This window comes from Telopea speciosissima, chromosome 9 (genome assembly GCF_018873765.1).
Source record: "Telopea speciosissima isolate NSW1024214 ecotype Mountain lineage chromosome 9, Tspe_v1, whole genome shotgun sequence".
Lineage (NCBI taxonomy): Eukaryota > Viridiplantae > Streptophyta > Magnoliopsida > Proteales > Proteaceae > Telopea > Telopea speciosissima.
The window spans coordinates 63,437,433-63,461,674 of NC_057924.1; the positions used below are offsets into that span (position 1 = coordinate 63,437,433).

The 24,242-nt window shown below is 39.6% G+C and overlaps 2 protein-coding genes across 4 annotated transcripts; one reads left to right on the forward strand and one right to left on the reverse strand.

Annotated features, from left to right (window-relative positions):
* LOC122639923 lies at positions 1-23,596 on the forward strand. Of its 3 annotated transcripts, none has more exons than XM_043832965.1 (4): positions 1-22; positions 10,563-10,675; positions 10,788-10,925; positions 23,361-23,596. In XM_043832965.1, exons 2-4 carry the CDS (start codon positions 10,585-10,587, stop codon positions 23,375-23,377), a joined length of 246 nt encoding a protein of 81 aa, XP_043688900.1. In that variant the 5' UTR covers positions 1-22; positions 10,563-10,584; the 3' UTR covers positions 23,378-23,596. The 3 variants fall into 3 exon arrangements, with proteins under 3 accessions (XP_043688900.1, XP_043688901.1, XP_043688902.1); XM_043832966.1 differs by having other exon boundaries at positions 2-18; XM_043832967.1 differs by lacking the exon at positions 1-22 and adding an exon at positions 1,080-1,100.
* On the reverse strand, positions 9,363-10,147 carry LOC122639922 (ylmG homolog protein 1-2, chloroplastic-like). Its single transcript, XM_043832963.1, has one exon. It carries the CDS (start codon positions 10,130-10,132, stop codon positions 9,377-9,379), a length of 756 nt encoding a protein of 251 aa, XP_043688898.1. The 5' UTR covers positions 10,133-10,147; the 3' UTR covers positions 9,363-9,376.
* Positions 23,597-24,242: the final 646 nt, after the last annotated feature.

Genomic DNA, 24,242 nt, shown 5'->3' on the forward strand with positions numbered 1-24,242 from the left:
GGAGAGAGAGAGAGAGAGAGAGAGAGAGAGTTTTCCTATGATTCAACTCAACTCAATTATGAGTCCTTATATTTTATCCCAACTATGTAAGGTTAGTCGCACGGATCATGTTTTAGTCTTTCAATTCTATTCAAAGTCATTCTTGTTAGCAACCTTCAAATATACACAATTTTCACACGAACTTCTCCCAAAACCAATTTTGGCATGTTCTAAATAAAATCTCTTCCAATCTAAATTATATCATCCCTCCTTAAGTGTTAGTATATTTGTTACACATTTTTGAAGACCGAGTTTTCCTCAAGCCAAGGATGAACCAATGATCATCGTTGCATTTGGATGGATGTTTAAGAAATAATGAAGGACATTTTGGACCTCCAACAAATAGGAGGAAAATAATAATTATAATAAATTTGTGGGTGTTTCCGAAGAAAAACTTTCTCCTATTTATATAACACCTCAAACAATGTTCCCTCAACTTATCATATACAAGGGTAATTCTTAAATTATCTCTAATATGGTTATATAACTAGGTATGGATCAAAGTATCTTAATTTGGACCCGATTCGGGCTGATACAATCCGATTCATATTGGTGTCGGCAATGACCGATGTGGTCACCGATACCAATACCTATAACCTTGATCCTAAGAGGAAATGTTATTAATCGGCAAGTTCTTTAGAGGAAAAATCTTAGATTAAAACGAATTGTTCTTTGCCTTTAGAAGTTTCAATAGGAAAGGACTTGAACATCTCCAGCTAACTTACTGTACTTGCATGCTCCTCAGCACCAAACTTCCTTTTTCTTTGTAATTTTAATTAGTTAATTGGTCTTTGGGTATTATTAAATTAAAATTATACTATCAAAATGAGATTGGTTAATTATTTCTTCTACCTCTTTTTAATTTTTTTTTGTTAACTACTAGTCGTTCCAAGCTAGCTAGGAGATTCCTAAACAACATCTAATTCAAACAGAATCACCCTAAAAATATTTGAACGAAACACCGAAGGCATGAAAATAGCCATTTTTTATTAACAAAAAAAAAATAAAAATTTAGTAATCAAGAATTCCTTTTTTTTTTTCCGCAAGAGAGAGAGAGAGAGAGAGAGAGAGAGAGTGATAAAAATATGGGGTTAAGTTGTCTGTATCTGTCACCGGCAGAGGAAGAGGAGGAATGAATAATATATATATCAAGACTTTTTTTTTTTTTTTTTTTTTTTGAGGGGAGATATCATATAAAATCGTTTATTGGACTATTAAGAAAAAAAAATGTAAAATAAGAGTTTATTTATTTGATAAGTTACCCACACCCGTCCCCATGTGGGTAGGTGATCCGAATTCCACCCCCACCTCCATCCCCGTCCCCGAACAAAAAAACATTCAAATAATTTAGGTAAAAGATTTTCCAGTTTGTGTGCAGTGTTTGATCTGCATTCTGAGAATGCATTCCAAGTCGATTTTGCATTTTTGGATGATAAAAATAATATTTTTATGTCCCGAGAATGCAAGATCAACCTAAAATACATACCAAACACAGCATTCTGCACATCTATCTACTTGCACCACAAGGAAGGGTGATATAAAAATTCAGTTCATTGGATATGTAGAAAATTTTTAGAATAAGTAAATATGTTAAATTTTAGGTTCAAATTCAATGGATATACCTCCTAGGTAATGTGTTCATTCACGAATATTTCTCTACTGAATGCAGAGCAGTGATCCCGGCCCCCCATCCAAAGAAGTTAATCTCTCATTTTGTGGTTAATAGACTTACTTTATCATATGAGTTTCCTTCCTTCTACAGTGGCTCTGGATCTTAAGAAGAAAGAACAACAAAGACTTCATAAACTTTAAAACCTTGAAATTGCCACAAACAGGAGACATGCAAGGGCCTCTCCTTCTTGGGTTACTGTAGCTTATCTTTACTAAGATATTATTGAGCGCTTTTCCATTGTTTATCAAAGGCAAAAGTTTATCACTTATGATAGCTTAGAAGCTCTCCAGGTACTTTTAGCCTAGCCAAAATGCATCCCTAACATAATACCCAAAAAGTAAATAAAACAAAAAGGAGTGCTACACTTTCTCTTTCCAATATGTTACACATAAACATGCAACCTTAAATTCCTTTCACTTTTCAAATGTTAAATGACCACCTTGATATGATGAATTTAATTAAGGAAAAGGAATTACACTTTCCTCTCTTCTCTTCTCTTCTCTTCTCTTCTCTATTATTAATGAAAAGGAGTCCTACAGAGAAAGTGTAGGACTCATTTTGCCATCCATTATTGACTTTGGGTATAAATGTCAATATAAGTGGCTAACACGTAGATCCTTCCTCCTCTAACCCAGCCCCCACAAATTCTCCCTTTTAATTTTTTTTGGGTATGTGGATCCTAGAGAGAGTTGGAACTCGTGCCCTCTAAATTGTGAGATGTTGGTTTTATGTTTTTGTTTTGGTAAAATTGTGAGATATTGGTCATTAACAATTGAGCCATCCACTTGGGGTATCCCTCTCCCATGTAATTATCAAATAATGTTAGGTGACAGAAGCTGGTACGTACATACGCTCGCTGGTTACCTATCTTGATGAAGAAGAGAACTAAGATTGAAGAAGAGAAAATGAAAATTTAACAGGTATTGTAGGCTCTATTGAGGAAACCTTGCCTCAATCTCGTTAGAGATGTTTGTGGGTAGATAATCAGGTGCTTCTCCATTCAATTTCAAATACTAAATAGACCAATACACCACCACATACGATTACTCCACTTCTCACAACTTCCTCACCCCATGCCACTTCCTACTAACTTCCCTCATTCCCATAACTATCTTCACTCACAATATACTCCTACCTATAAAGATAATGCTGCTACGTGCATGTGATAACAACCACTCATAGAAATTACTAAATACCCCCTCCCTACTACCATATGATAATAACTATACCATACCCACATGAATAAACAACCTACGACGTATAACTACTATGCATATATATAACAGAAACACAAACAAATACACATAGAAAAAGATAGACACAAATATGCAACATGGTAAATCATTTTATGCATAGTATTGCATAATATAGTTTCCATTTCCAACTACTTAAAAGTTCAAAATTTTAGACTTTTTTTTCTTGGGGGTGTAGAGTTGGTATTGGTAAAGGACAATGTGCCTTTTAATTATTAGAACTATCATTATTGAATACCAAGGTTATTTTTCTCGGGCTTTTTATGATAAATTTCTTTTTTGGGCCAAAAGACTAGATTTATTACAAAAAGCTGGTATTGGAGAAGCTCCGATCAGCAAAGGGGTTTACAAGACGAGGGGAGGCTTCAACCACCAAACATGAAATATAGTAAACATAGAGGGACATTTGGCAAGTGTGTGGGCCTCTCTAACAGTCTCTCTAGAAACATGAACAAAAACAAACAAACAATATGATCACAAGAGATGATAATCGAAAACTGAGTGATGAGAACAGCATCTTGGATTGCATCGGCCTCTACTGACGAAGCTGAGATTGAGAAGCCAAAAGAAGCTTTGCACCTATCTCCAAGAAAGCGATACAAATAATCTCTGAAAACCACTTCTCTGCCCGCACTATGAGTAGAAAGAACCATCCGTCACCCCATAGACAAAATAAGTTGAGAGATGGAAATGCAGATTGATTTTTTTGAGAAAAAGCAAAGTGAGGCAGATTTAACTAAAAATCACCCATTTAACTAAAGGAACGACTTACCTTTAATAAGGCTTCACCAAGCCCATTACCAGTTGTGATGGGGTACCGCGCCCTGAAACGAGGATCTAGGGAAGTATTTTTCTTTGTTAATCCAAAACCATAAAAGTATTTGGGTTATGGAAAATACAAGAACCTTGCCTAGCCAAGAGGGCAGGATTAAAACACCCCAACTCGCAAAACCCCAATCCACCCCTCATTTTACTAGAGCAAGAACATCCCACTTACGCCAAAACACCCCTCGGCTTTTATTGTCATTCTATTAGAAATTTCGAATCAATTTATTTAATTCCTCAATGGTGGTGGAAGAATGATTAAGAAACATAGACATGAGGAGGGGTCATGGATGGTTCTTGGTTAAATATCAAAATATGATTATAACTTTATAAGTAGAGTTAGAATCGCCAAAAAGATTTTGTGTACCCAATGCCCTTTACTTAGAGTAAGGGTTGTTTAAGTGGCTCCCATGAGTATCAGAAAAAACATGACCTCACCATATTATCATGGGAAATTTTCTATCATTCCTCTATACTTACCTATATTTATGCCAACTCCCTTATTCATTTTCTTTGCTGATCTTCCTGAAAAAGCAAATTCACCTTTCTCCCCTGCAAATTCCAAATCTTTGAACTAACTCTTCAACCTTTCCCTCCCATAACCCCTTCCAGTGGCATCCCACTCTAGGGATGTAAATGGATAATCAAAATCTAAATCTAAATCCATTTAGGGGCATCCGTATTCGTTTAGAGGTATCCGAAAAATAATCCGAATACTCCGATTAAAATCCGTAATACCTAATAATAAAAATTTAAATAAATAACGATTTTAAGGATTTTTGAAAATTCAACGGATTCTAGAATATGATGAAAAGAGAATCATGATCTAAGAGATGAATTGAGAGTGAATTGTATCCGCTAGGGGGAGGAAGGTCTAGGTTATACAAGGCAGAGATGTAACCAGATGGTTGAAAATCCACATCCGAATCCGTTTAAAGCTATCCGTATTCGGCCAGAGAATATCCAGCTCCGATCAAATTCGATCCAAATCCGATCCGTTTACATCAGCCCACTCCCTGCACCCTCTCTCCGGCATATTTCCCCCCACCCAAAACCCTTCGCCTGCCACCACTTCTCAACCCTTGCCTTGCCCTTAACAATGAGTCAACCCATCTCCAAACCAGGTTTGGCTTGTCGGGATTTTACTCCTCCAAACTCCATTTCTTTGTCCCACTGGTAGAAGTCATATTTCATAAGATCCCACTTACCCCAACTCTGTTCAATTTAACCTTGCTTTCGAATCTAGTGGATTCCTCCATGATCTAGGAGTGTCCAAAAAATGTATGTAAATAAACCCCACAATCCAACTCATCTCACCCTGAAAGAATAAACACAAATAAATAAGGAGAGCGATTTTAGTGGTAGGCAACCCCATGGGCAAAAATGATGGGTGATAGCTTAGATCTGCCACTTGGCAAATCATGTGGGGCTGAAATTTTGAATTGAGCTCGTCTCCAGGGAGGCGTGCACCCAGGTTCTGCCCGGGGGCATCCAGCAACTGAGCTGTGCTGTACACATCTCGGTGCATGCCTAGGGATGTGTGCGGCACAGCCCAACGGCTGACAACACCCTAGGTGTTCCCTGCTCCTTGAAGACGATCCTGATCCTGAAATATTATGGGCATCAGATAGATCCCAAAGTTCGCTGTTCACATTTGGCAAAATAAAGCATGGAAAAATCCAGAACTAGCAAGAGTTGCACAAAGACTACGACGGGTCCATGGACATACACTGGAATGAATATATGGGAAGGTAAATGACTGATTTTCAGCCTAAAATTTTACACGTGACTTGTTCTCACCATTTCCTAGATATACAACAATTAGAGTAGCCACATCGCTCTTCCACAAAATTAGCAAACTGAAACCTTTAGGTAATACTGAATTTGGGTAGTCAAAACAGTACCAAAAGACAAGATCTTTACTCGAAGAATAATTCCGTTAGAGATCTGTAATAGCAGCAAATCAACAGGTCAGAACAGACTGATATTCAAATCAGGTTCAATAAATAAGAGACAGACTGTTTGCTGAAAATCTGAGATTGATCCAATGGTTTTAGATCAGAAAACAATGAACCAATCCTTAGCTGTCCTAGGAGAAGGATAAAACAGTATATTCACAGGTCAAAACATAAAACAGAAAGTAGGATTATGATGAACAATCGATTATTGATATATACTAAGAATCAGCAACAGTACATCAGCAGAATAGTAATGTCGATTGCAATCTCAGATTAACAGTAATAAGGGTAGAATAGGAAATTCAAAGTAGGAATGGATCTGCAGGTCAGAATTGCACCAAACTTGGATCGAATTCATGATTAGGGTTGATGAACATTAGGTCAAAATATGGAATGATTCTAACAGTCGGATTGCTCTAATCAGAATTCACAAAACAAAAGCCTTGCATATGAATTTCGGTTAAAACATGAACTTACTTGTCAATGGAGAGGAAGGAGGACGGGAGAATAGTACAGAGATAGAGAAACACTTGGGATGGATCGAACACCAACCAGCCTTGATCGAACACAAGGTTTCCTTGATCAGATACAAGCATCTTCACCAATGAAATAGAGCAGCAAAGACAAAGCTTTTCATTAATCAAAATTTGTGTACCGTGCTGGCCTCCCTTACAAACTTATATAGAAGACTTAAAACTGACTTCTATACTAAAAAGGAAAGGCCTAATCCAAATCCTTAACTAATAATAAGGTAACCTAAACTGAGACTAGGAAACTGAAATAATAAAAGAAACTGACACAAAACTGGACTGGACTTATAGAATCCTAATCAGCCTAATTAAAACAATTAATAACAATTAACATAAAGAAATATTGTCACTTAACTAATCCCGTATGCTTAACCTCTATCCATATTATAGGCCTATTAAAGTGGCCCATTACAAAGAAAACCCATTGAACTAAAGGTCTAACACATATATAACCCAACCCAAGACTTATTTCTAATAAAATAAGCCCTCATCTGTGATTTATCTGCATCAAGAAATCTAGCAGCAATAGAGAGCTCTTTTTATTTCTTGGAAACAGCCACTTCTGTGAAGCAGGGGTAAGGCTGCATACATTTGCCTCTCCCCTGCAATAGTGGGAGTCGCATGCACTGAGATGCTCTTTTTTATGGAGGACAACACACAGAATTATTATCGTTTGTAGCTACAGATGTTCCTGTATCAGAGAATTCTATTGCCATTGGTCGGTCGTAACAACATAAGAAGCACCCATTTTGTGTCAAAGGCTAAAGCCAAGAGATTTTGTATTTTGTTGTCTTGGAAGTGAATACCTAGATATTCGCTAGTAGATCAGCTAGCCAAGAGAGAGGTGTTAAAGTGATCTTCTAGGACATCATCCCACTCCTGCAGCCTAAAAGGAGCCTGCTTTGATTTCAAAACAACAGATGGACTTGATGCAGCAGCAAAGAGAAAAGGTCACAAAAAGCCTCAATCGGCCAGCACTTTCTAGGCCTTTCCAGAAGCGTTGATCTGTTTGCAACCTCTTTCCAGTAGCTTCAGCAGTTTTCCAAAGAATTATTAGCAGCCTAGTTTTTTGTATTTTCTTTGCAACTTAAATTTTGTTTATATTCTGTTTTAGTTTCTATAAGTCTTGTAGAAACTCACTTGAAGTTCTTAGACTGAGCAATAGTTTCTAATTTCAGTTTTAAGTTAGTTTCAATTTTTATTTCTATTTTAGTTACATCTAAACCAAGCAACAGGGCTTATCCTTTCAGCCAATAAATAGAGTTCGAGCACCCACCCTTGTACCACAAGTTTTTCACCAATAAAATTTACTATTGTTGCTTAGTTTGTTCTCAGTTGTTATCTGGATTCACAATGAAATTATTGAGGTGGACTCGTCACAGTATTAGGATGGATTACATTGGCAACTGATTGGTAACTTGGTTTCTTCTGCAGTTTGCTTGATCATCTTTTACAACTTAATTCTCCTCTCAAGTCAGTTTATCAGGCCTTCTCCTACCATGCGGCATCCCTGTTCTAGGCATACTTTTAAGTCCGCTTGTTTGACTCATTTCTTCTCTCAAACATCCTCCGATTCATCTCAACTTTAACCCTCAACCTTCTGGTATAAGTCCCTCTTAGATCCCACCATCGAACTTCAGTTTCAGACCCATATTCACGCCAAAACAACAACCATCCCTTGTTTATCACACCACCGATTTCAGACCTGATTTGCAGTCTGAAAGTCGTTCAAATCTCCCAATACTGCCCTGTTCTGGAACTCTTGAATATTTCTGTGATGGAAGCTATTCAGATCATACACTCTGTCCAGAATATCGTATGCAATTGATTAAGGGTTGTATCAGGTTATAGTCAAGTACCCTATTCCCAAGACCAGCTGTTAAGATTGTACTTACAATGGCCCTCAATGGTCTGCCGACTTGTCAATGCCATTTCTATGAAATTCAAGGACCATGCTGGTAAGAACTTCTTCCAAGTGGATATTCAGAAGTATGCAATGATGATTGAGAGAAACATGTGGCTTCTATGCCCATCACACAAACAACCATTATGACATACAGTTCACCAGCGACAATGGAAGGTTGCCCACACATGAGAAAGCTGTAGCTTGCATGTTTCACTCCCAAAGTGAGCTGCCTTTGCTTTGGCTGTACCCACACTACCAGTTTGTGCCTTTCATCTTTAATAATAAAACCATTATTCATACAAATTCTGTTAGCTGTTTCATTTTATTTAACAAATACAAATATCGATGTGGAGCAATATTTCATTCAGATGGATTTAGCGTTTTTTCTATTTCCAAACTTCATAATTCATAGTTCTCATTGATTCACATTGGATGTTATAGAATTAACAAGAGAGATTAATTTCACGAATACTACTTTCCTCTAATCTAAATACCAACAATTAAGCGAAACTTGTATAATGGTTATAAGAGCACTATTGAACCTGAGCACAAGAGCAAATTGTTAAAAAATATATGCTAAATTGTTACGTCAAGCTGCTTCTTTTTTTTTTTTGCCCCTTTATTCTTTTCCCCGCACTAGCATTCCAGTTTCCTAGTAATATACTTCATCAATCTCAGTTATGAACCAAAATAATCCCCCCCAAAGAATATACATCAAAAAATAAATACCACAAAAAGGATGTTGCCCAATCTCTAACCAGTGCTTGCTGACATATTCTTCGCATCATGTAACAACATTTATCAAAAGCTACCAAACGAAGTGTTCAACATTTATAAATAACATATAGTAGAGCCAGAAATTTTAGATGTCAGACAAAAAATATGCAGATGTTTAACATTTCAATGGTAATACACCATCATAGGAATCAGATACTTATTGATACCGAAAAGATTGCATCCAAAAGTTTCTAGATATTATATAATTTATGGGATTCAAACGTACAGTTACAGAAGAATAAAATAAACCTACTGAAAAAGAGAAAGGGGGGGGGGGGGGTGGGGGAAAGATTATCACTTCTTACTCGGACTATATAGCTCAATTAGCAGCTACTACAACTGCCAAGATTTTTCCATCTATCAACTGATTACGATCGAATAGATAAAAAAGAATAATTGGTCTTCAACAGAAAGCCTCAATACGATCCCCGGCTGTTGTTCAAGATTGAACCAAGTGTTCCCAAAACGGCAAAAGCTAGAAGCGGGCTGACATCCAAGGTATCAAATACCGGCGGAATGATGTTGCGGAAGAGATTCAAGTAAGGATCACACAAGTCCCGAATTGCAGACAAAGGCTGGCGGTCCCATGGAATGTTAGGGAACCAACTAAGCAACACCCTCACCATCAATACTCCACTATAGATGTCGAGCCATTTCGACATGCCAGCCGCAACGACAGTTAATGGAGTGTTCAAATAACCACTCGGACGGTCACGGAGAGCAGCAAAGAACAACGGTCCCACAGTGCAAACTAGATTTCCCCGAAGGCGTTGAATTGTCGCCAGCTCTTCCGGTGTGGGACTCATGCAACCTCTCTTAATTTTGATTGAAATCCCCCGAATCATATCAGTAAATAATTTCGACAAAGAGAAAGCGACTGCAACAACGGTCGTGACTCTGCGTGTTGAATCGGATAGAAGCGTCGAAATAGGGTTTGATTCTGTTGATGGCTCGGTAGAAGTTACAGGAGCAGAGGAAGAGGCAGAAACCCTAAGCAGGTTATAGGGTTTGATTCTCTGGAGCGTTAAACCGAGGGGTTTTAGGGAAGGGAGAGGAGAGAAGCCTAGGGTGGATGGATGATGTTGTGCTAATCTCGGCCGAGGAGGCAAACTAGGGTTTGGGTTTGGGTTTGGGTTTCGAAGGAGAGCTTCAGAGGCCATGAGAGACGCCATTTTGCCTCCAACTCGGAGAACAAATTAAGTACCGTAAAACTTGTCAATAAGAGGAATGGAGGATTGGGGTTTCAGATTAATGTCTGTTAAAAAGAGGAGTTATTAATTAGGTTGGAGAGTTCCAGACCCATCCAACGGTGGAGAAGATTTGGATACGTATCGCTCGATAGATTCAAAAGTAACTTATTTTTCTTACTCATCCGATAAGAATAAATGTATGAGTTTTCCATCCCACGTATCCAACAGTTACATCCTTGGTATGAAAATAATACAATTTTTCCATTTGTTTTTTTGTCATTCTCACTTTTATCCGGCACACAAACGGACCCTTAACTTTTTTACATGTCCTTCATTTCGGCATGTCGTGGGGAACGCAATAGATTAGGAACTGACGCCTAGGCCTGTGTGTGTGTGTGTGTGTGTGTGAGACAGAGCAAAGCTTTTAAGAAGACATGCCGGCTAGCGCAACACTGATCGGAGCTCTCCTGGGTTTCGGCACCCAGGTGTACTCAAACGGCCTCCGTAAACTTCCTCTAATGAGGCGTAAGTTATTAAGATTTTTGAAAGAAAAACTATGAAGATCCCTAATGTAAATCATTTCAAATTCTTGTCCTCTCTCTTATGTTGTTGTTTGCTTTATTGGATTGGGTTTCAGATCCGTGGGAGCATGTTTTAGGGATGGGCCTCGGCGCAATCTTTGCGAACCAGCTCGTCAAATGGGATGTCAAGCTTCAGGAGGATCTTGACAAGATGCTCGAGAAGGCCAAGGCAGCCAACGAGCGCCGTTATCTTGGTCCGTCACAATTCTTCCCTGATTTTTTTTTCCCCCCCTTTTTCGTTCTCTTTCAGTTGATGTGGTTTCAAACCGGTCTGTTGTTCTGTGAATTTAAATGAATAAATAACAAGTGTCGTGTTTTACTTGCTGTATTGAATCCTATAATTAAATTGGTCCCTCCATTGCTCTCTGAAGCTTATAGAAACCCCTGAACAGACCTAGCAATGGTTTGGAAGAGAGACTTCTCAAATACTGGATTTAGTTTTGCGTCCCCTTGCAAATTTTTTGTTTCTCATTCACCATGGAGAGGACTTTTGAGTTTTTCAGCTCATTATTTGGATTTTGAATGATTTTCTTTGGCGAAGGCCTCATGAGCTACTAAAAAAACAAGGTCTCACGAGCTACTAAAAAAATCAGCTGGCGAACTATCCGCCAAAAATAGAGTTGCTAGCTATAGAGAAACAACTTGACATCCACTCACCAAATGATTTTAGAACCACATGTCAATCAAGTACTGAACAAACTTTAGAAACGCATGAACATGCGCTGTATTCAGATTGGTTTCACAAACAACACCTGCAGTGCCTTCTCTATATTCAGACTCCAAAAATTGATCGGCTACTTAATGCAGATAAATCACAGATGTGCCCTTATTTTAGTCTTGGGTTGGGTTCTATACATGTTGGGCCTTTGGTCAAATGGGTTCTCTGTGTAATAGACCACTTTAATGGGCCTAAAATATGGGTAGAAGGTAGGAATACAATTTTTACTTAACTAGTTTAGTTAGATATTTGGGTCAGTTTATATTATCTTATCAGTACAGGATTGGTTTAGGCCTTTCTTTTTTTTTTTTTTTTTTTTTGAGTTTGAGTCTGTTTTTGAATCTTCTATATAAATTTGTAAGGGGCAATAGCCTTGTACACGAATTTAAGTAATTAATTTGGCTTGTTTCCTTTGGTTCTGTTGTGATTCAGAATGCTCCCTACTGTGGTGACTTAGTAGGTACCCTGGTGGTGACTCCAAGAACCATTGGTCGTGACTCCAAGGTTGGGGTACTGGTGGCGATTCCAACCCTGCAGATTAGGTGGTGATTGCTGTTTATATCTTTTGTTTATTTCTATTCTATTTCAGAATCAGTTTCAAAAGCCAAAAAAAGTCCTATCTTTCCCATCAAATTCTAGTTTTCGATTTCAACTCGGATTTCTCCAAATCTCATGTTTTAAAATTGATTTCTAAATTTTGGTTTCAGTTTTCTGTTCTGCTATTATTTCTGAGTCTTGTGATGGTTTCAAAAGCTGAACTTTCCAATTAAAATCTGCAATCCTACTGCAACAAGGATTCATTCAATTTTCAGATTTTTGGTTCTGTTCTGGAAAATTTGTTTTAATATTCTGTTACCGTTCAATCAGCTATTAGAGCCTTTGTTGATTGCTTTTTAGAGCCCCAATTCTGTCTATCGATTCTGCAGTCGTTGAGTTGTCCTTAACCAAGTAGGATTACTCCATAAGTTTGAATCTGACAATTAGATTTTGACTACTCTTCGCAGAGATCTTCTACACTAAACCCTTTGACATTTTTATTGGCCAAATCAGACCTACTGGTATTCTGTTATTAGCTTTCTGTTCAAATCATGTTTGTCCTTTTCCCACCCTGCGATCCTGTCACAAGTTGATCTCCCACTGGATTTCACTGGTTCGGGATTAGCACTGCATTACTACTACTCTTAGTAAACCACTTAAATCTCATTGATGTATACTGTAGCTTTTAAAGTTTGTCTTATTGAATGAATCAGTTATTGTGGCTGGACTTACCTGATCACACTAGATGAATTCATAATTCTGAGAGGGATTTTTGGGAATTGTTTTTGTTATTTTAATGTATAGTTGACGTGCTCTTGTCCAATGCAATTTCATGATCACCTATTTGAAGGGAGGAATAAGGGAGGAAGAAAGTAAAGGATGTAGGCTAGGTTACCAAGCTGTAGGCTGTAGAATGGTTTTATATGATCACAAGGGAGAAACCAGAACTAGAGTGGGCTATTTCACTGGTATGAGCAGAGGATGTCTGTTTCACATTATGCTTGGGAAAAACAAAAAACTGGATGATGTGAATGAGCAGAGTTGATGAGATTAAGAGTGCTAAAAAAACAGGACAAGTTTGGGCTATGTAGATCAGATACCAACCTCCAGTTGGGATGAGGTCGTTTTCTGGAATCTTTTGAGATTCCAGTCATGAACAGCGTAGAAATCATTGATGTTTTAGATTAGGCAAATGAGATGGCAACCCAACACTCCTACAGAAACTCAATCCCCAAATTTATCTCCCTGATTGGAAGGAGGAAGTGGAGCTGACTTGGAATGGAAGTTACCAGAATGCCCTCCATTCCAACCTATTTCATTAATCAAGTGGTGAACGTAATGAAAGGAAAATTACAGGATTTGCCGTCAATACAGTACTGAAGGCCAAAAATGTCTGGTTGGTGGCTAATTTTAATCAGTCAGGATTACAAGAAGACGGACCCTAAATTTATGTATTTATTTATCTATTAATGGAAGCTCTGGCAGTTGTTCTGTCTCTTTAGATTTAGTATAGTTCCATAACCAGGCCTTTCAAATGGTAGAACAAAGTGGACTCAGGGAGATATGATTAGAAAAGATATGAATGGCTTTGAGCCAAACAACAGATGGGAGAGGGTTCTCTGAGCAAGTGGTATAGTGGAGTGCACAAATGATGAGTGAAAAAACAATTTTGTGCATAGGAGGGCAGCAAGGTCATTTCATGTGAGGAGAGAGATAGAGAGAGATGGTGCTACCGTACCCTCCCCTGGCGGCTCAGAGAACCTTTTCCAATAACAAATATGATAATGGTGAAACATTGTAGTTGACTCCATTCAATTGGGATACTCCTTTGTTTAGTTAAATTTTTATTCTATTGCAAGAATGCTTTTCAGATGCAAAATGAGAGGGCTTTGAGAATGACAATGATATTTGATAAAGGAGTTGATGGGGTTAGTGGTTGGGACTCACCAACCCCCTTTCTAATATGTACTAATGCAGACAAGGTACTAAAACTCGGAACTCGGTCCCTTGAAAAACCGAGTCGAGTCGAGATCTAGGTGAAATCTCGCCGAGTTGGTGCATTTTTTTTTCCGACTCGAAGCCTCAACTCGGTGGGTTTTAGACCTAGTTTGGGTCTGAAACTTGGTATTCAGCCTATTTTAGGCCATTTAAACACAATGGCACTATCAGATTTTGCAAAAACAAAGTCCATATAGGAGTTATGTACCGGTCAAACTTAATTTGGTGTGCACGAATGCTGTCAAAATCGCTCTGATTGAAAATATTTTCTTGGACATCAAAACAAATGAATATTTTACCGCACTTTTGGTTTTTAGCAATGTTTTACCATATTAAGATTTATAGAATTTTTAGATCTGAGAAAAACCCAAGCATTAGAAAGTTGAAAATTGCACCTACCGCCGAAAATTCAGTTTTTGTTCTTGAACTGGGGGGTTAACTTTTTTTACTTTTGGAATTTGATTTTTTAACTATTTTTATTGGATTCAAATAGGGGGGTATTTGCTTATTTATGAATAATATCTTAAGTAAATGAAATAAAAATACAAAAACATTTACTTAAATGATATTAAGGTATAAATAAGTGTCTGTCTTAGTTCCTGGTCTAAATAAGTGTCTGTATACCAAAGTTTGCATAGATAGGTGTCTGTATACCAAGATTTTCCACCAAGATCTCGACATCTGGCACTCATGTAAAGGAGTTTGGGTCGAGATTCTCGAGGTCTCGGCGAGATCTCGAGTTCTCGGTCGAGTTGTTGCACTTTTGCAACTCGTCTCGGTTTCTCAAAAAACCGAGAAACTCGCCGAGATCTCGGCGAGATCTCGAACTATATGCAGAGGCTTTATCAAGAGTAAGCTACATACTAGATGGTGTACTAATAGCAAATGAGTACTTTTCAAGCTTGAGAGGGTGGCTGAGACATTTGTAAGATTATTCTTCGAAAGGCATATGATCATCTACAATGGAGATGCAAGAATTTATAGGCTTTGTTTGAAAATAAAATTATGTTGAGGGATGCATTTCCTTAGACAACTTGGCTACTATAAGTGGTAGCTTTATTATTTGTTTTAGAGTTCATGAGGGAATCTACTCTACTACCCTTTTTTATCATTTCGGTGATTTCCTTTGGAATGTTGTGTGATAGATGTATTCCTTTAAAACTTAAAGGAAAATTTTATTGGACAGCCATACGACCTGCTGAAATGTATGGTGCAGAGTGTTGGCCAGTTAAGAAACATCATGTAGATACACTCAGTGTAGCAGAGATGAGGATGTTGAGATGGATGTGTGGCAAAACTAGGAAGGATAAAGTAAGGAATGATCATATTAGAACTGATTTGGGTGTAACTCCGATACATGATAAGTTATGAGAAAGTCGTTTGAGGTGGTATGGCCATGTTCAACAAAGGCCTTTGGATGCTCCAATATGGAGGAGTCGTTTAATTCAAATTGAAGGAACTAAAAGAGCTAGGGGTAAACCTAAAATGGCCCTAGGAAATGTGGTGAGGAACAACATGCATAGCTTAGGCCTTGTATCAAGTATGACCTCGAATAGAGTTGATTGGAGAGCAAAGATCCATGTACCCGACCCCGTTTCGTTGGGATAAGGATGAGTTGTTGTTGGTGAATTCCTTTGTAAGATGCTATCATTGGGAGAGGAATTATGGCTCATTGCATAATCATTATCAAGGAAGGGGATAAAAGGATGTCATGAATTTAAGGCTCCGATCTTCATCTTCAGAGACCTTGTGAGTGGTCAAAACGGGACAAAGAATGTGACAAGATTGTCGCTCCTCATCTCTGTCATTGCCATTGACTTCACTCAACTCATGTTCTGCCTCCAAATTAACTGTTTCAAGATTCAGTTGCTCTTCTGGGACCAAAGGTATAAAGGAATTCTTATCAATATAAACCACCAAATGGTTGGGACATTGAGCACTATATGCCCGAACCCTTTGCATGTAAAACATTGAATAGCAGCCTTTGGCATCCTAGGAGGTGTCGGAACCACTCAGAGGTGGAGAATATGGCCGGTTAGGTCATGAAGATGCCATAAATGAACCACTAGCCTGTGGTTTGCTGAATGAATTTTCTTGGGGAGAAGGCTGTTGCTGACTGGAATTATCACGCCTAGGAAAAGTATCTGTAAAAGTCTTTCGAGTGTATGACCGCTTTAGACTTTCTTCTACTTGATATGCCCACCTGTACAACATTCTGTATCGTAGGCAGTCAATTGGATGCTAGTTTAGTACTGATCTGAGGGTGTAATCCATTACGGAACTGTGCAACCAATACCTCCTCATCCCACTCAAAATCAGATCGAGTGGCTAAATGGTAAAACTTGGCTGCATACTCCTCAACTATCATGCTTTCCTATCTAAACTGTGCAAACCTAAGGTGCATGTGCTGCTTGTAGTCGGTACGCAGGAATCATAGTTGTCAAGGCATCGCATAGGCGTGCAGGTGCCAATGCCTTGAGTTGCCTAGACGCTGTGACGACTATGATAGGAATCTCCGGTTCATGGCTTCATTCATCTCAGCTCAACTAGTGACTACCCCGATGCCTCAAGTCCGATTATGTTGCTGGTGTTTGATCCATCAGACTCGAGCCATGTCCTTCAACTTAGCCTCTGCAAATAAAATCTTTCGTGCCTCACTCAATTTGTACCATCTGATAAATATCTCCAAATGGTGAATCAAATCAAGATACTGCTTTGGGTTGTTATCCCATAAAAATCAAGGGCGTCTAGCTTTGTTATCATCATATTGACCAACTCCATATGGTGGTGGTGTTGGTGTATGATGTGGCGGTGGTGTAACATGAGACGGGCCTTGTGGGATCGAGTTGGAAGAATCCCTAGATTGCATGGGACTCTTTACCTTTATCCCAGCTGGTCAATAGAAGCTTGCATGGATGCCATCATTGTTTGGGTGGAATTGACGCTGTGTTGAGGGTATCAACACGATTTGTGAGGTTGGCAATCTCCATCTTGCTTTCGTCTTTGTAGGAATTAAGCTGTTGGAGAATCTCACTATTGGTCACCATGGTTGGATATGGTTAGAATCTCCAAATTGGTGGCGATCCTGGGGTTCGGACTTCAGAAACCTTATTCAGGTTCGCTATGGGCCCACCCAAATAATAGGAGACTCAAATCAAAGGGTTGGTGGAAAAACAGTAAATAAACTGAAGTTTATAAGGAAATGGCAAATAGTAGGATAATGGCAATCTCGTAAGTAATTCCAAGTTTACAAGGGGATGTCACTTTGGTAATTTAAATAGAATCTTAAAAGGTAACTTAGGAAGATAATGAAAAAAGGATAAAAAGGGAATTATAAATTAAAGAGGAAGGGCCATCTTGGAATCACAGTTAAAATAAGGGACATATGGGAATAAAGGAAACACAAGAAAAAAGAAATAAGAGGGACTATCGAGAGAGGAGGGGGGAGAAAACTGATCCGTCTCATACCTATCGACGAACCGGAGGCTGCGACCAACAACCTTCAAAGGAGAGAAACTCCCTCAATATGCTTCGGCTGGTCCTATGGTTTGGGGAAGGGGTCAATACTGAAGAGGACTAGTGATTAGACATTATCTTTAGCCCAGACTGAAGGGGAGGAGGTCAAATCGAAGATCTGAAACTACCACCAGGCGACAATTGCAGTTTCAGCAGTGATGCAAAGCCTGGTTCTCACAACAGGACAGTGCTTAAGGGTTGAGGTTCAAAGGGTTTGGTTGCCCATGAAAGGGCTACCTTCAACCCAAGTTTGAGAGAGAAAGAGAGAAGAAATAGAGATAAATGTCCAGCAAAAGAGTACTGCTGGTGTCTTTAGGGCAGAACAGTAACTGAAAAAAAAGAAGAGAAAAAGAAAGAAGGAAGAAGGGAAAAGGAAGAACAGGGAGGGAGAAACAAATATCGTACCTTAGCCGAGGAAAGAGGGAGATTGATGGAGAGGAAGATGGAGGAATTTTTCGACTCTGATACCAAATTGGTGGAGACCCAATGAGAGAATGGGAAGATAACTGAGATAGAAACTCAGAGTTGTTGGGGAGAAAGGGAATCACAAAATCACAATCATGCCACACTCACGTTGAGCAAACCCAATCAACTTTCTTTTCCAAATCGTTTTATCGTTGGGTACATGCAAGTATTTAAAGAGGAGGCAAAAAAACAACAAAGATTTCTATTCATATCCTAAAACTGAAATAAAATGGAACTCTACCACTAGTAGCCTACCCAAAGTAAAACATAATAAAATAAAAGAAATAAAAGAGTACAAGTTATACTCAACCTCTACAAGCCTTTATTAGACCAAAAAGCCAAATTGGTTTGGTTCCGTTTGGGTTTGGGTTTCCAAAGCCGGTCGTATCGGTCCAACCACTCGAGAGCCACTGCATCACTTCTTATATGTGGAAGACACTAATATATATAATTATATATATATATATATATATGATAAAAGGGACCCCCCCCCCCCCCCCCCCCCCCCCCCCCCCCCCCCCCCCCCCCCCCCCCCCCCCCCCCCCCCCCCCCCCCCCCCCCCCCCCCCCCCCCCCCCCCCCCCCCCCCCTCCCCCCCCCCCCCCCCCCCCCCCCCACACCCCCCCCCCCCCCCCCCCCCCCCCCCCCCCCCCCCCCCCCCCCCCCCCCCCCCCCCCCCCCCCCCCCACCCCCCCCCCATCCCCCCCCCCCCCCCCCCCCCCCCCCCCCCCCCCCCCCCCCCCCCCCCCCCCCCCCCCCCCCCCCCCCCCCCCCCCCCCCCCCCCCCCCCCCCCCCCCCCCCCCCCCCCCCCCCCCCCCCCCCCCCCCCCCCCCCCCCCCCCCCCCCCCCCCCCCCCCCCCCCCCCCCCCCCCCCCCCCCCCCCCCCCCCCCCCCCCCCCCCCCCCCCCCCCCCCCCCCCGCCGCCCAATATATATATATATATATGTATTTTTGGACCTTAACAAAGTGGGAATATCTCCTTTAGTAGTTGTTTTAATTGACAGAGTTGGAATACTTCAACTTTTGCATTCTGTGTTTGTAGCCAAAGATTCATGTCGTAATGCAACACCACATGCTCTAATGTGGTTGTGGTGGTGGCATCATGCCTAATACTTTCGTATGGTTAACACTTACTGAATGGCATAATGGAAAGCTAAGTGTTGCTTCTACTATCATCATGATGTTGGGTGTTAATGCATGAGCATGATCGCCACCATTGGATGTGGTTTGATATTTTATTTTGGGCCTTTGATTTGTAACTTGGATGTATTGTAATAATGTAGGTTAGAAAAATAGGATAGTTTTTTAAGTTGCTTTAAGTCTTTTTTTTTTAGGGAAATTTACGTTTACCACCCCTGTGGTTTCAAACTATTATGTCTACCACCCCTGTAAATTTTTCAAATTATGTCTGTACCCCTGAGTGCTAACCCTGTTAGTTTTGGAAGGAAATGATAATTTTGCCCTTGTCCTCTTCTTCTTTCTGGATTAAGTCGTCTTCCTGCTGCCGTGGGTGTCCATGTTGGTTAGTGATCTCCCACTCTGTGACCATCCTCTCCTTTGTGGCCATATCCCTCTTTGCGCTACTCGACACAATATCCCCAAACCCCATTGATATCCCATCCACCACAAAATTCTCAAAACCCAGCACTAACACATCCACTGGATTTGGTACACATAGGAGCAAAGAAATTAAAAAACACATAACAACAGAGCAATCAAGTTATCATTTTGTGATATCTTCTTCTTATGTGATACGATTGGAAGAGGAAAAAGTGCAGTGAAGGCTGATCAGAAGAGAGGCGACTGGCGGAGATGGAAGAGATGAGGGCGAAGCAGGCGATGAAGGCGTCAAGGCCCGCATACACAATGCTTTTCACACATTCTCCTCTCCATGGCTCTTTTGGTTTTGGTTGTTGCTCTATTTCAGTACTTTGCACATCAGACCCTTTTTCTGCTTCCTCTTGCGATATGAGCAGGTGGGTAGAAGTGTTGCCATGCATTGGAGTTCCGTAAGCCAGCAAGTGAGACAAGAGAAGAGAGAAGAGAGAGAAAAAAGCGAAGCAGGGGAGAGGATGGTAAAAACTGTGAAAAGATAAAGTGAAGTGCAAGACGGGAATGTTTTGGCATTGTAACCCTAAGGATGTTTTACCGAAATTGTAAGAGAACAGCTTTCAGTCTGGTCCTACCATTTAAGTAAGACCCTTTTGTGGTTCTATTCAGGGAATCGATCGATTGTGAGATTTTTTCCCCCTTTCTTCCCCACTATTTCTACTCTCTTCCTTTCTTTCTCATCCCTGCGGTTGATACTACTGACAGAATCCTTCCATTTTCTCCATCTTCTTTTCCTTTTCTATTCTCCCCTGTGAAAGCCTGTTCTTCCTCTTTTCTGTTGGGTTATTGTTGGTAGGCTATTCTGCTGTCTAGAATTCTCTGAAACAACACTGAAAAGTTTTTCTGCTACTGATTAACAGGTCAGTTTATTTTTATGAATCTCGCTGGAGATGAAGGCCAGACCTTCGTTTCTTCTGTTATGAGTGTGTTATGGGTGTTTTAGGGAGTTGGAGGAGGAAGATGAAAAAGGAGGGTAAAAAGGTCGTGTTACATGGACCCAGGGGTAGTCTGGGCATTTAGATTATATTTGGGTGATGACATCATCACTTAACTGTTCTCATCTAACAGTAGGGGTACATTTGTAAGAATCTTTCAAAATACAGGAGAGGTTTATGAAATAGATGAAATTTCAAGGGTGGTAAACGTAATAGTTTGAAACCACAGAGGTGGTAAACCTAAATTTCCCTTTTTTTAATGAAAACAATATAAGTAATAGTGCTTTGGAAGGTTGCAATAAACGTCAAGAAACCACAAATGTTAAATATATACGGAAAATTAGGGTGTCTGAAGTTAAGGTAGCCTCCAAGAAGATGAAAATAGGTGAAGCAATAGGTCAAGATGGTATTCCAATAGAGGTTTGGAAGACCTTGGGAATCTATGGAATAACTTGGTTAACTAAGTTGTTTAATAAGATTATGAGCACAAGAAAAATGCTAGATGAATGGAGAAGCATTGTGGTTCCAATTTATCAAAAATATAAGTGATATTCAAAGCTGTAATAACTGTAGAGGAATAGAACTTCCAAGTCATATTAGGAAATTATGGAAGAGAGTAATTGAAAAATATTTCAGATAACCAATTTGGTTTTATGCTAGGAAGATCAATCGTAGAAGCTATTTATTTGCTTAGGAGACTCTGGAAAGATTTAAAGAATGTAAGAAGGATTTCCATATGGTCTTTGTTAAATTAGCCCCTAGAGACTTAAATTTGCAAATACTAGAGAAGAAAAGGGCTTTGGGTAAATATGTGGGCTTTATAAAAGATCTGTATAATGGTGTAGTGACTAGTGTAAGAACTGGGGGTGGGGAGGTAGGGTAGCAAATTTCCAATTACAATTGGATTACATTAGGATTAGTTTTAATAATAGACGAGTTGACTAGAGACATTCAAGATCAAATCCCTTGGTGTATGCTTTTTGCTGATGATGTTGTTTTGGTGGGTGAAACAAAAGTAGAGATAAATGCAACGTTGGAATTATGGAGACCAACCTTGGAATCAAAAGATCTTAAGATATGTAGGACAAAAACGGAGTATACTGTGTAACTTTTGTAGCAGTAGGACTGAAAGTGAGGTGGTGATTATTGATGATAGGGAGATATTGCAAAGGGAAAATTTTAGATACTTAGGTCCAATCATAAAGAAAGAAGGATAATGGAGGATGATGTTGCACAAAGAATTAAAATAAGGTGGATGAATTGGAGGAGTGCGTCCGGAGTATTGTGTGATCGTCTTATTCCTTTAAAACTCAAAGGAAGATTTTATAGGACAATTATCCGACCTGCAAAGATGTATGGACTATGGAGCTGAATGTTGGGCAGTGAATTAACAACATATAAATAAACTTAGTGTAGCTGAAATGAGGATGTTGAGATGGATGAGTTAATAAAACTAGAAAATATAAAATAAAGAATGAGCAAATTAGAGCTAATTTAGGAGTAGCTTCGATAGATGATAAGTTGTGAAAAAGTTGTTTGTTTGAGGTGGTATGGACTTGTGCAATGGAGGCCTTTGAATACTCCAGTATAGAGGGTGATTTGATTTAGATTGAAGGAGTTAAAAGACCAAAGGGTAGGCCTAAAATGACTTTAGGAGAAGTGGAGAGGATTATAGTTGTCAAGGCGCGTGTCTAGGCGCCTTGGATGCTTAGGTGGGCGTTTTGGACGCCTTGATCGCCTTGTTGGTTTCACTTTGCTTTCAAGCCCCCGCCAACGCCTTGTGTTGTCTTGACAACTATGGAGAATAAAGACATGTGTAGCTTAGGACTAGTAACAAGCATGGCTTTGAATATAGCTGATAGATTAGAGAAAAAGGATCCATGTAACCGACCCCATTTAGTTGGGATCAGGGCAGTTGAGTTGAGTTGAATTGAGTTGTAAGTCTTTTGTTTTAAGTGTCATTGTGCTAGCCGTGGGAAGAGAGCTGAATTTCAGAAGTTCTCTCTACCAAAAGTTGTGGTTAGTTTTAGGAAGATATTTCTCTTCTTTTATTAATTTTCATGTCATTAAGAGATGATGCATATTATTCTTAAATTCCAGCTGTTTTTTCCTTTTTAATTAGAGTTATAATGGGATAGGAAACTCCCCTTTTCTAGCTTGCTTATAGGAAAGTCCCTTGTCTATATATGTTTTTTCTTTTATGCTTTATTTAGAAAGAATCTTATTGGTTGATTGTTTTTCCACACCCAATATTGTTCAATTTAGTAGTCTTTAAACAAGATTTGAATGTAGTTACCCAAAAAAAAAAGATTTGAATGCTACACTACAGCCCACGATTTGATGAATGGGATTTAATTGATTTAGTAATTTTGAGTCTGTTGCCTCCCTTGCTCTCTCTCATCCATGATCTCCTCTCTTCATCCTCTTCTTTAACTTTTCTTCCATCAAACCCACCACCGGCAGATCCCCCTTTTGATCTGCATCAGGTGTCTTCTTTTTTTTTTGGGGGGGGGGGGGTTGGGGGAGGGGGGAAGGTGGGGTCTGGTATTTAGGATCCCATTAAGTTCGATGACCATTTTCTTTTCGGTAATCAAGTTAAATGATCATTATTGATGTACACCGATTTTGTAATTCAAAATTTTTCTGCCTTTTCTAGTAGTCGAAATTTGGTCACATATTTCCCTTGAGGAAAGATTGTTAATGAACCCTAATTGGAGAGTGCTTTGGCACACTAATATGGCTCAATCCCAGGTATTGGGAATTTCATTTATTAGAGGAAAGGAGCTATTATATTAAATTTGTGGAGTATTCCTCCAACTCATTCATTAATCTTGTTTCTGCTTTTGCAGATGCAGATGAAGATTAGCACCTCTGTGGCCTGTGTTTGCTGGACAGTTTAGTTGCATGTGCGTGGAACCTCTATGCTGGTTCATCCTTTTGGGTTATAGACACAGACAATTCACTTTATCTCATCTGTTGGCTTGCTGTTTGTAATCTTGTCCACCCCTCCCCCCAGGGTACTGAATTTGCTTAAGCCCTGTGCAACACTCTGCAATGCATTGAAATGCTAATGGAGAAAAATAGGGTTGAGTCAGAAAAAATAAAAGCAATGGTAAGAGCAATTTACTATTCTTTAATTGCACTCTTCAAATACTACTCATTTCAAGTAGATGTCATGTTTATAACAGTTTGAATAAATACATGGAAACTACCAAGGTCATGAATAAATGGAAAATCCCAAGGTCATGAGCCTGTAAAACCAAGGAGTCTGGACTGATATAGCAACAGCAGCAGGAAGAAGACCCTCTTGCATTGATCAATTAGGGTAAAACACGAGGCCTATAAGCCTTGCTTGGTGTGTGATTTGGAAGTCCTAATAGTAACAGCGAGTATGAGAGTTGGTGTAAACTAGTGATACGAAGAATCTTCTTGGTCTTGATATTATGACTACCTTCCCACCTTATGAAGCACGCTGTGGTTCAATGGTCGAAAGTTTGAGGCCAGTCTCTTCTTCTTCCCTGGATGACCGGATGAGCTTGACCTCAAGTTCTCAAAGAAGATTACTGAAATAACTTAAGTTGAGATTGGTACGGGGAAAGTTTTCCAGAGTTAGTGGAGGGTGGGTACCCAGCATTCTCTCCCTTTATACTTATCACTGTTCATATTTAATGAATAAATTGTAGAAACAAGTGAATGGTAAAATTACAATTTACGCAAACTGTGCAAGTATT